The sequence below is a fragment of the Lepisma saccharinum genome, chromosome 14 (assembly GCF_977018435.1).
Source record: "Lepisma saccharinum chromosome 14, izLepSacc3.1, whole genome shotgun sequence".
Classification (NCBI taxonomy): Eukaryota; Metazoa; Arthropoda; class Insecta; order Zygentoma; family Lepismatidae; genus Lepisma; species Lepisma saccharinum.
Window position 1 is genome coordinate 72,189,057 of NC_139242.1, and position 13,579 is coordinate 72,202,635.

The 13,579-nt window shown below is 37.5% G+C and overlaps 1 protein-coding gene across 5 annotated transcripts in view; it reads left to right on the forward strand.

Annotated features, from left to right (window-relative positions):
• Positions 1 to 2,661: 2,661 nt before the first annotated feature.
• The window catches only part of Pkc53E (Protein C kinase 53E), a 524,230-nt gene continuing 513,312 nt past the window's right edge, over positions 2,662 to 13,579 (forward strand). For all 5 annotated transcript variants that reach the window (XM_083135905.1, XM_083135906.1, XM_083135901.1 and 2 more), the window contains exon 1: positions 2,662 to 2,879. In XM_083135905.1, coding sequence (XP_082992031.1) covers positions 2,689 to 2,879 — 191 coding nt within the window. In that variant the 5' untranslated portion in view covers positions 2,662 to 2,688. The remainder of the gene's footprint in view (positions 2,880 to 13,579) is intronic.

Sequence of the window (13,579 nt, forward strand, 5' to 3'; positions counted from 1 at the left end):
CCCCCCTTTTTATGTTGTCATTTTCGGAGGGAAAAAATTAATATATCGAGCACCTGCCTATAAAATGCATATCTATGAAATCGTATATGCTTAAATGTAATAGCATGTTAAAGTAATAGAAGGTCTCCATTTCTTTTTATAAAAAGTAATTTCCAAAAAATGGTAAAATGATGTATTTCAAAATTGTGGTCTAAATATGGGCTGCTAGTGACAATATCACAAAAAGCAATTAAAATTTTAAAAAACAGTTATTTATCGCTAAAACATTATAAAATTCACATTTATGAATAATCTGTTGCTTTGAAAATCAAGCGGAATGGGAAAATCGAAATTGAGAAAAACACCGAAATATTTGTTGAAAATGTGATCTCAACATTAGACCTCATGTCATAGCCCATATTTAGACCATCACGCTATTTTTCTTCTTCAATTTATTCTCGCTTTCTGTGGTTCATATTTAACAAACAAATCATGGCATTTATAATTTGTTTTATGTACCGCTAATATCATAACTTATACAAAGCAGATGAGAATTCATAAAACGTTGAGTTAAAACATACATGCAAAAAGTTTTCGGATGTCGCAATTCTATAACAGCGTCCAAGGCCGAAACTAACCACCACTTTCTCTTGCGAATTGGCGCCGCAACGTTTGTCCTTGACAGATAACCAGTTCCCATAGCCTCCGCCAGGCTGCAGCACCCGGTATCGCTGATAACTCCAAAACCCATATTTAAACCTTCGCCCATATTTAGACCTTCTTCTCTATTAAAAGCTGAGGCTGTGAAGAGGCGCTCAGTACACAAAGACAAACACAGAGAATTATCCTGGACGTGGATTCAGGCGCCAGAGCCTCGTTGGCCTGCAAGAAGCAGTTATCGGTTTGTTCTACGTGGAAGTGAGGTTGATTTTTGGATGCCTTGCATCCCAATTTCCATTGGGGTCGACCACCACAGGCGTGCGCACATCCTCTGATTAGGGATAAAAAGTAGGGATGGATGATATCGGAAATTTGATATCGAGATATATCGTTTCTATGATAGATATCGCCAAATATCGTGACGAAAAATCGCCGACACGATATATATCGCCAAAATATCGTGACGATATATCTATCGTCTAGTTGATATCGCTTGGACGATATCTCAATATCGCGAGATGATTTATCCCCCAACACTAATAAAAAGCCTTGACGACAGTTCAGTTAGGGAATCAAAAACACATTCCGTTTAACAAACTGTATTGATGCGTACAAAACAGGGGCATATCTAGAATAGTTCAGGACCCGCCGAAAATCCCATTAGCAAGATAGGCGATACAGTGGGATCCATGAGTATTACCGTTCAAATTGTCCTTCATCATGTTCGTGCACTTTATTTGACCCAATAAGAGCTTCAAGAATTAAAAGAAAACTCAAAATAATCTGTTGACAACTTCTGCACCAACATACATAAAAATCCATCGCTTAAAAACACATAGGATATAAGAGAAAAATATTGAAAACAGTCATGGACAATTTACATGGTAATACTCATGGATCCCACTGTACATGATCGTAATGGGCGGTTATGTTTTTCTTGTGACGAGTCCTACACTTTGTCATCTTTTCCACCATTATATGTTTTTCTTAGGAATAGGCATAGTGACATTATGGGCCCCATCAACCCGCATTAGTTACGCCACTGTTCACTGATATGTATGTAAGCTTGCAATAACTAAGACAAACTGAATATGCTAATCGGTTGTCACATTTATTTTATACCAAACAACACCAGATCGTGAACTAAGTTATGACCAAAATTAAGTTATAATGCAAGTATCGACTTAAGCAACAAATCGATAGATTTTACATATAAAAATACCTTACTACAAAAAAAACTAAGGAAATGAATCTCCATTAAAACTTTTTCATTTGAAGAAACGTGATTATATAATTTGGTAGTTCAACTGGGGAAAAAATTCCGAGATAGTTATGACAGTAAAATTATTTTCTTTCTGAAACTAGGGAGGCAGCCCCCTGGTCCCATCTTAGCGTCGTCACTGCAAATATAGCACCATAGAAAGAAGTTCCTTCTCCCGCTCATGACATCCTGCATTGAATCCACCACGTTTATTTCTTTATTTTTCCAGCGCAAAAATTGATACGCTACCGTCAAATCAGGACTTGTATTCTCTGTTATTCATTTATGTTCGCTATCAATTTTATCACTTTCAATGGAGACGCGTGTGACGTTGAACAAAAAAGTAATAAATAAAACCTGACAGGAATCCGCAGGACCTGTCAAGGTAAACGTAGATAGCGCACCTCACCTGTGCAGGAACAATCTTGGATGGTTGTTGGTTCCCAGGTGTTGCAAGAGTTTGAGACTCGCGTCGATAGATGGAAGCAGTGTACACTGATTCCAGTTCGCTCGTTACCGAAATGGTCGATGACTACGCGAAGTGAAATCAAATCAGAGTTATTTCGAAGATCTTTCTGCTATTTTCTCTCTAGAAGTGATTCGATTTGTGTAGAAGTTGTAGCGTGCATATATAATAATGTGAGAAAGATACCTGAAGAGAGAAATGGCAGAATTAGTTACCAAGAGGAATAGGTTTGGTTGCTGGTTTGACTAATTGGGCTTGCCGACAGTGCATCGGCTGCCCAGCCTACTTCATTCGCAGGCTGTCAACGGGCGATATCGGAGCTATGGCGGACGACGATAGAAATGACGATAATGCCCCCGGCACGGGGGACATGAATACTATGTTCGGTTTGAAGCAACGAGGTAGGAAAGGAGCACTCAAGAAGAAGAATGTGTACGTTGTGAAGGACCACAAGTTCATGCCGAGATTCTTTAAGCAGCCAACATTCTGCAGCCACTGCAAGGACTTCATATGGTGAGTACTATGCAGCTACGTTAGATGTAGGTGGTGCAAACTAGGGCTTCAATAGCCCTCGGGCAGGTTCAGGTATTTTTTGGCTTTATTTTCCGTCATTGGGTTTGGTCTCATTTTGACCTTCCGTGCCAGAACCGGTTTCTGCATTTTTTCCTAATGCGCCTCTAAGCCATTTTTTCCTCCTGTGGAAGAGGCCTGTGTTTGTTTTCGTTAGAAATGTCATGTGTGTTCCAGTGTGGTTTTTGACGTGTGTTAACCATACGAGCTGCACGATCATGTGTCCCGTTAAAAGATTATGTAAGCGCTTTTTCCTCCCCAAGTCAATTTCGCCTCTTGCATTTGTGCATAAAAAAAGATTACTTGGACACAATGTTTTGTAACTTGACATTTCCATGCATTACGCTAAAGTCGTTAAAAAGAACTTGCAAACGGTTTTGTCGCTTTCGGTGCAGAAAAATACATATTTCGATTCCCATGCTCTCTTAAAACAAGTGTGCAGGAAATTTTTACTGCTGTTAAGTTTACTTCGATAAAAATACAAATGTATTTGACTCAGTTTGACCGCGCAATAATAACCTGAACAAAGATATCAAGTGGAAATAATGTGGAACGAAATGGACGATTGTTTGTGTATAAAGGGGCACAGAAAATCTGACTTTTATTGGCTTATGTCACATCTACGTTAACTCAAGATGAGAATGTGTTTACATTTAAATGGGTAAAGATATAGCATTATATATATATACACAATCGGATTTTCAAAATTTAAATAGAAAGGTCAACACAAACATTTCAACGTTTTACACTGGGTTTGATTGACTTATACTTTTAATTTTCCTTTTTTTTTTTTTGTATAATTCTACACACCAAACGACCTGATCAGCAGGCTCTTCAGTGTTTTGGTGTGGTTTCGGCTTTCATTACATCAAACAGGCAGAATATTCAGTTCACCCAAATAGCGGAAGCTGTGTGTTTGTGTGTGTAGATTGAATCACACCAAGCTGCGAACAGTACAAGGGCATTGAACAGCGGCTTGCTCGCAGAGTACACAAATCTGGAACTCGGGTGTTCAGTGCGATTTATAAATAAACACAGAACGAAACAATTTTTGACTCCGTTCACGTAAATTCCCCAGCAGCGTGCCTAGCGTGAGAAGTTCATTTGGCAAGCACCGTGCCAAGTTGACCCCCAAAATAGCAGCGAATTCTCATGAATGTTTGAAGACTGTCATGTAACCCTCGCCTTGTTTGTTTCGTGCAGTTGTCGAGAGACAAGGCTTATTTTGTTCGCTTGTCACTGCATGACAATTGAACAGCTGATGTGAATAATCAGAAGTGGCCTTGAAAATCTCAGCCCCAGTGCTTTGGCATCCTATCTGCGGGCGTTTCCGCCTGGGTATGATTTAATTCCAGTTCGTTCTGTTCACAACACAATGTTCACTGTAAGTTAATTAGGCTTACAGAATGATTGCCGAAGGAACACCCATTTTTAAACGGGAGCAAACCTAACCATTTTCGATTTACGACCGGATTTCCGGAAGAAAATTAAACAGGGGATTCGTTCAGGCGTCAGGATCGACCTGTTGATGTGTACTTATGGAAGTGACATCTGCGGTTTGAGTTATTGCACGGCTAATTCATTTAACTGGCAGCAATGTAAATACAGACTTCACGGGAGTACTTTTTTCAGTTAACACTTCACACATGAAATGTAGGTTTTATCATTAGAGTTCATGATCAGAGAGAGCCGGTTATTGATTGGGCGGTTGTAATTGGTTTTCGTGGTCGTTGATCAAGCAACTGTCATATTCATTCTACCGATTAGCCTTTATATAGGTCCTGTTGTATTAGTCGCTTTTAAATCTTGCTTAGGCCCTTCACCTGTATAATTGAACCTAATATTTCCGATTTCTGACATTGGTATTAAATGCTGCCAAATTGAACAAGCTCTTAAATAAGAATCAGGCCCGTAGCTAGAGGGGGGCAGGAGGGGCAACTGCCCCCTGTGAAAAATACAGAACACATTCCTACCTGGAATTCTCACTAATCTTTACAATTATATCATGTATTACTCTAGCAACCTAACAAAGACACTTATTGATTTTGTGATTTATTAGGGTGTATGGGATTCTGTATTGTCTTATCAGGATTGGGGGAAAAATCCCTTTCAGATTCAGACTTCGGGAAATGATTTCGCAATTTTCAGTATCTAGAACAGTTGTGACATTTTGAGTAGTCTTGTATTAGAATGCCTAATGTGTTCGGATGTTTTTCTTGGATGTGTTGCTATGAACTTGGAACTGCTTAAATTTTTGTTTCCCAAGTCTACCTTTTGGTAATAGTGATTCAGGTGGTAGAGAGAGGGAGTGGATATTTGATTTTTGTTACTTAGCATTGCTTTCTGCCACTTCTAGCTAATCGCAACAATGAGTGATGACGTGAAATTGATGATGACACACTCATAAACGGTGCCGAAACCACAGGGGGGCAGGGGCCATTGCCCCCCCCCCCCGACCTTGGACGGAAGTCCATTCTAGGCGAAGCAAAGATTGAAGTAAAAAGAACAAGACTAGGAGAATCTAAGAATAACAGGACAATTGGATACTCATGATGGAATTAGTTTTTACGTGTTCCTTGCATTTTTATTCCAGACGGCAAGGGGCACAGAGGGGACAATTGCCTCCCCCTAGATTTCAAATTTTATACAAATAAAAATACATTTCGTAAAATTTTCTTGATCGCTTCGCTCGCAATGCCTGCTATTCTTATAGTTAAAGTTCAGAGCGAAAGCTATGGGGCGGCGGGAGTCGGCCCTGGGAGCCAAACGATCTAGATGAAAGAAAAATGTTGAAAAGAATGCCATGGCGACCCGTAAAATTATTTGCGCCCTATTAAAACTATTTCATTCTATGAAACTTGATATGAAATATTAATGACGACACTGTAATCCAAGAAGTCATTGATCAATCAAGTGATTCCTATTTGTTTTGTCAGGTGTCAAAACATGTATTTCAACTATAATATAATAAAATTCACACAATATTTTGCAAAATGGTTAACGTAACCAGAAGGCAAACATTGTCTGTAATGGTGCAAGAGTCTCCCCTTTGAAGGAAATAGTCCGTGGTGGACTAAGGGACCCATGTTTTAATGTTTTAGCAAGTACAAAAAAATGTATTTTACACAATTCATCAAGTATAGATAATATGTAACCATTATTATTTAATTAATTCAATTTTTCTTGAATAACACAATACAATGGTGTTGTTGGATTCTCGTTCGATTCATTTGTGCGTAAAAATCTTGCATACAGGAAACTAGAGGGAATCATTATGAAGCATGATTTATAAAGGGCTCCCTTAATCAGTTCTGCAGAGGCCCAAAGCTGTTGGTACATATTAATAGTCTATTAACATTATCGACCTGTAAATATCCAGTAGATATTAAACTTTATATTCTTTGGCAACCTGGAAAGTCATTATCGAAATATTGCTATTGGATGTTGCTGGAAGTTTTTTTTTTTTTTTTTTTTGTTCGATGTAGTTTCAAGATATCATCCCTCTTATGTTACTTATCCCTTTAGGGGAGGGAAGTGCCTCTGTGTACCCTGCTATATCTGCCAATGATACACAATATATTAAAAATTTGCCCCCACTAGGATTGACTTCTCCCCCCTCCCCACAAAGAATTCCTGGCTAGGGGCCTGATAAGAATAACGATGTTGCCTTGTAATCAAGGGCTTCCCGGGTTCGATCCCCGGTGGGAGCACATTGCATAATGGCTCAGATATCCAACTTTAAACTGTAGGCTCAATCAGATATAATTTTAACATAAAATATGTGACATATGCTGTAAATCTCCTCCCCCAGACTAGAGGAACTGGGTGCCTAACGAAATTTTACAACAAATTATTTTTTTCCATATATTTCCGAACTTAATAAATGTTAACTTCCCTAACAAGTGTTTTTGAAAATTCGTACATAAAAAGATGAATCAACATATATGTGCAAAATTTTATTTACTGATTTGCATAATCTATAACTTCATCCCCTGATATTGTTAGAATAAATAAACCATGAAGACTTTGGTGGGAAGACCCTTTGGCACGCTTATAGAATGGAAAAGTTTGCAGAATAGGTTTTGGGAAACCTGGTAAGCGGCTTGTGGAAAGACCCTTCCGGTTTAGGAATGCCAAAGAGTTATAACAAAATATTTCCTCCCACCTCCAGAGTTGCAAGGTGAGATTAGATTTGGCGAGGTTCAACATGTCGGTAGTGTCATGGACACTTCGTGGTTGTATCCATTGAGATTTTGTTACAATTCAGAAACCGTATGATTCTTTTTGGTTAGTTGGACTTCCAGATGGCGCAGTGGTAGCGTCGTCGCCTTGTAATCAAAGGGTCCCGGCTACGATACCCGGTGGAGGCACATAGTGGTTCGGATCACACTTTAAACTGTACGTCCAGTCCCAATTAGCCTTAATATGCATAAAGTGGACTTAAACCCAACTCAATCAATCATTTTTGGGTAGTCAGTGCAATATTTTACCATCACTTCAGGTACATCAACTTTTTAAAGTCTGTTGATTAAAATACCATGAAACTGAAACGTCACTATTACATGTATGTGACATAACCTGACCACCCCTTAAAAATTTACCGACGAAATCTGATAAGTACAAAATTTGATGAATGTAGAACAAAATAATGATTCGATTACATTTAGATTATACTGAATTTTACAGGATATTCTATACTATTTTTAGTCCCAAGATCACAAGTTTAATTCAAAATGTCCAATTCCAAGATGCGAAAGTAGTACGCGTATTTATGTCAAAGGCGTAGTCATTCATTGGTGCAGCGTGCAATCCTACGATTACTTTCATTTGTCTTAGAGTGGTACCCAACTTTTGGCTTTCTGAATTTTTATAATTAAACTCATTGCAAGAAACCTACTTTTCAAATAAACATGTATTTTTTGGAAGTTTTCGATTTATGTGACTTAAACTGTTTATTGGATTAAAGCGTGTAGCTTTAAGTTTTAACAATATTTAACCATAGACATAGGAATCAGAGGATGTGTAATTGCAAAATATTATTCCGATGTCTTCAGTATATGCACTCAACCTAAAGTGTGTGTATTTTCTCGAACGTCATAGAATTTATATATTTTTAGAACTTATTTATAATTGAACACTTTAATGTTGGTATATTTAGAGAAATAGACAATTTGAATGTAAAAAGCCATCGTTTTGCCTGCGAAAGAAATAGGAAATTGAAAAAAAATAATCAAATTGTAGTTTTGGAACATTTCTCTTTGCTCTAAGTTAACTATGTATAGTTTATATCAACAGGGTTCATACTGACCTGGAAATCAATCTGTAAGTGAAAAAGTCAGGGAAATTTGAAAAAGTGAAAAACATGAAAAAAGTTAGTTTCTTTGAATAATACATTCATATTATTGATTGCTTTATTTTATTCTCTTTTTGTTCCAAGTTTGGCTAATTTGCGAAGATGGAGATGATGAATGGACAGTCACAAATATCCATGTCCAGGCCGGGATTCGAACCCGGGGCCCCTGACGTCCTAGCGCGATGTGCACCTCCGCCACGGTGGCGGTGTTTTTTTTTAATAATGAAAATGAATCCCACATATTTCCTGAATCCGCTACTTGATGAAAGATAATCTATGTAAAAATGCTTTATGGTTAATTTTTGTTCATTTCTTTTGAACAAAGTTGGATATACTGGATCCTCATGGACAGCAAATGCAATTGTGCAATTTAACAGTGAAGTCATGTTAAATCACCACAAAATGGTCTGGAAATTTATTTTAAAATTGCATAGATAACCTTGAAAAGCCAAGTCTTTGCCAAACTGTAATAAGCAAGTAGTGTTGAATATTAATTTCAGTTATATATTGTTATTCCTGGTAATTTTCACAGTTGAATAAGATCTACAAAGGGCTTATGAGGGGAGGGAAAGGTTGGCTAGACTAATTACAGTCCTTATAAACTCTCAAGCCGTACCAAAATTCCCATTTTGTACTGCTACAGGCACTTTTCCTATGCTAAATCGTTGTGTTCTCGAAGATAGGACTCGCTTTGTATGCCAAACCATCTTTATCCCCCTGCATTAAATACAGGGAGCGTCCACAGTAGTTTCCTTAAAATATTATGTTCGAAGAATCATGCAACAAATAAAAAAATGTTAGTGTTCATAAGGAATATGTTCAGGAAGTCCTCTTTTCATATTGGTGATAAGAAGGGGAACGCATGCGAGAGAATGGCCTGCTCAATGCTTGAGTGCGTTAATGGCAGACTTCAGATCTCTCCACCTAAGTTCCCGAATTCGTTTCTCGACCTGGTCAGATATTCTTCGTGAATGTCCCTTCATCAGTTTTATCTAATTGACCTTAATCTTCATCGTCGCGATTAGCAAAAGTGACAGCCGTTAAATAACAAAAATACAAGTACAAGTATGTAAGAGGAAGGAAGAGGAAAACATAAGTCAGAGGATGAAATAAAGGAAGAGAAAGGGACATGAATGAAATTACATTTTGTAATTCTATTCGTGTTGAAATCTGAATTTTCTTGTCGATTTTGAAATTAGGACCCTCTTTAGACGAAAGAATTGTCCTTAACATTTATGCTATGATCAAAATGCAGTGACTGCGCCAGGGATTGGGGGGCGAGAAAATATCGAGGGGGCCAAACGCCTGAAAAGACTATATATTATATATATATACCGGGTGGTCCAAAAGTCCTGGAACGATCACATATCGTGAGAAATACACATCGAATCGGAAAACTAAAAAATACGTGTTTAATAAGTGAAAGAAAGCTATTCAATGATATCACACTTGATTCCCCACCCCCGCCCCCCTGGGGGTGGGCCGGAGGGCAACTGTGAAATTTTAAATGGAAACCCCCATTTTCTATTGTAGAATTGGAAAGAGGACTTCATTCAGAGTCCAACAAGCTATCAACCATCCTCCTAGCTCAATTAGGAACAAAGATATGGAGATTAAAAAAAAAACAAAAAAAAACTGCAATAGCTTTCACTCTAGCTAAATTAGGGGCAGAGCGTCCCTTTGAATTTTTTTAAAGTTTTATGAAATTTTCACTTTTTTTAAAATTTTATTTTATTTTAAATCGCCATATCTTCGAGTGTGATATCATTGAATAGCTTTCTTTCACTTATTAAACACGTATTTTTTCGTTTTCCGATTCGATGTGTATTTCGCACGAAATGTGACCGTTCCAGAACTTTTGGACCACCCGGTATATATATAAGATAGTCTTTTCAGGCGTTTGGCCCCCTCGATTTTTTACTCGCACATTATATATATATATATATATATATATATAATGTGTGTGTGTTTAGCCTACATATGTAAATATACATATATATGTATAAAATTCATGTATGGGGTTTTGTTTGTCCTTTATGCAAAGTAGACGTTTACTGCCTAATTTTTATGCTTGATTACGAGTTAATCTCCATATGATTTATTTGAATAAAGGCATTAATTCTTTTTTATTCGTGGGTGAACTGCCGTAAGTTTCGTTGTTTTTCTAGTGGCCTATTTCAGTGTTGGGAGACAGGTAGAAAATGGTATAAAATAGTTTCCCCATTTATATAGTTTCGTAATTCATAGTCTTTCTTGAGACTAAAATAGTGATACAAATATTGAAGTTATAACATAATATAAATAACAAAAATAAATTGTTTCGAAGAGTTTAATTTTCTTGTAAAATAAACATGACGTTGGAAGAAAATATCTTTAAGTATTAAAAACAACGAAAGTCGCTTATAAAGTGCAATTCTCTTGCAGGAGAAAACATTGACCACCTTCGATATGTCCAAGACTTGACATTCCTCATTCTCAATAACAAAGCCAGGCAAGTGAGACAACTGGCATCCAGCATCTGTTTCGAGCAGGATAGTTTTCAAAGTTTTTAAATTTTTTTTTATATAATACACGCTGCATTATAAACTGGGATTGTTACAACTAGAGTGTGAACCTCGTGAAATGCCAATTTACACTTTCCTAGGATATCGAAAAATCCATTGAGTGGACTACTTTCGTTCAATCTTCGTAACGCTTAAGAGTTTTGGGCAAAATCTGCATTTCACCTTTCAAGGCAATTATATCAGAGGAATAACATCTGAAAAAGGTTAGTTATTTGTAGAAGTTATTTGATCTTCGTACATCAAAGAGCGAACCAGGACCTAATGAATGAAGAGCGGCAAATCCTAAAAAGAGTTCTTTTACCTCCCCGCGATACAAATATCAGACAACTGACACCTGATCCTTCTTCACAACGTCTTTTGCTTCATCTGTCATCAATGCGAATACTTCGCCTCTTCCACTACCTGGCTCAATTTGCTGTGAATAAGTGTAGACATTACGCAGATTAATTTGTTTTTGAACCGTATTGTGAGTATAATTTACATTTTAAGGTTCAAGTTCAATACAATTCCGAATAATATCGTCTCATTTTGAAATTAACTTAGAGTTTAAAGAAATTCCCTGTTAAGGATTGCCTCAGACTCATCATATCGAAAAGCAAGCCTCTGAATCCCGTCATGCATCCACAACAAGTGACATGTGGTATCGGTTTTCTTGAACCACCTTTCAATGTCTTCCACTAATTAGCACTGCCACTGACGATCCACTATTAGATAAATTTGCCCGTACCACAAATTATGTTTTATAGGTCTCTGAATGTCCATGATGTTTTAAGAATATCCACATTTAACGCTTTTTTCTAGTTCTTAAAACTGGTTAAAACTTAGATTAATCGCGACGATTACAGAACATGAATGAATGAGGATTCATCTATGCACAGGACGGAATCTTGAATATACTAAAACATTTTTTTTGTTAGTGAAGTTGGTATTACAAGCAGGGAAAGTGAATTAATGCAGAATATACAACTTAGAAAGGTGAAAATCTTATGGCTTTTCAGATGCCATGGCATATTTCATGGCATTTCTCAAGGAGAGGATCTGTCCTATTTTCGTAGCAGTTTTCGTAGCATAACCAATCAGAAGCGATCTGTAGGTCACGAGCGCAGATGTAGTGGCGGTCGAGTGAGATTTAAACAACGTATCACTTCACATTTTTAAAAGCCGATAACTATTCAACCGAGAAGAATAACGTTTTATTTAAAAATGTATTAGGTACAAAACAATGGTGCTGCATACATACATACTTTATAGTGTATACATTACACGTATGGAAGAATAAATTAGTTGTTTCAATTGTAATGAACGGGCACTGGCTCATCTCGTATGCCTTTCGTGCTGAATATATTATCTAACGTTCTCTGCACGCTTTACATCGCAATCCCAAATGCTAACCGGAATGTTAACAGGGAATGTGTCCGTGTTTGCAGTAAAAATGCTTTTTGGAAGTATTCATGCTAGCAAAAATGCTAAAGCTTATGCTTCCATCTAAACTGGGCCTTAGGAAGGATGTAAGAGGGAAAAGTTTGTGATTGACGAGACAAACACGACAACCACTCTTGCACTTGGAGCTTAGGATTCCAGGAAACCGTAAAGACAATCACGTGACCGTGTATTCTCTGTGCAAAGGAAGCGCCTTCGTGGTCTTGCTTATTTTGCCAGGGCCGAATTGTTTAATCTGGTTCTTGCCGCGCTGTGTTGATGGTTTTCCGCGAATACACCAGGGTGCGTGTGCGCTTTGAGGATAGACTTCAATTGTTTCCCCGTCATATCCGTACGTGTTGAGTAGGTTAACCCCTAAGCCACGACCTGTTTCCATATTCACTGCAATCGTGATCACCTTCTTTATCTAGCCTATTCATCGCCAACCCGTGAGGTTTCAGCTTGGTGTGCAGCCAAGACAGTGGCGTGCCCAGTATTTTCAAATTTGAGGGGTTACGTATAATTTAAGTCTGCCCTCATTTTCCCATATTTTCCTACATTTGGCGTGTTTTTTAGGAACACTTGGCCAAGGTAGAGGGGGGGTTATGACCCCCACCAACCCCTTCTTGGGTACGGCACTGGAGTTCGCAAATTTGAGAACATTTTATTAATGTTTGACATAGTTTAATAAGACCATTTACATATTAGCACATTTTGATTTCATAGACCATTATTATCACACTCCAACCTTTGTCCAAAGAAATAATGATGTCGCAACACTAAAAGGAAGTGCATTAGATTCACAAGTAAATGCAGTGACTTGAACAGTTAGAAATAGCAGTAAAGTAAGCAACTAACAAAACTACAATTTTCTTAAAAGTATTATGTATCTCTCTGGAAAATTGCTCCACTGAGTAAATTAGAAGAGTATGGTATCTGCAAGTATTGGTTCAAATTTATTTCCGGATGCCGGCCGATACTTTTCGGGCATTTTGGTTTCTCACGGGCTCCACAAAAATGACCCAAGACACTTTTGCGGAATCCAATTATCCTTAAAGTTATGCAAAATTTCGAAGTTTCTTTTCATTTCGCACAAGTTTTCTGTGAAAAAAAACTGATTGTTGCGATGACATGTAATTTTATATTGTGATGTAATTCTTGAATATTTTAAAGCAAAAATCTTGATAAATTGACGTATATAATTACAGTGGAATATTTATACACTAATAGTAATACAGTAAAATATCGTTAAGCCGGACCCCGATAAGCCTGGCTTGGCAAAAAAAAAGCAGAATGCCAGGTTTTAA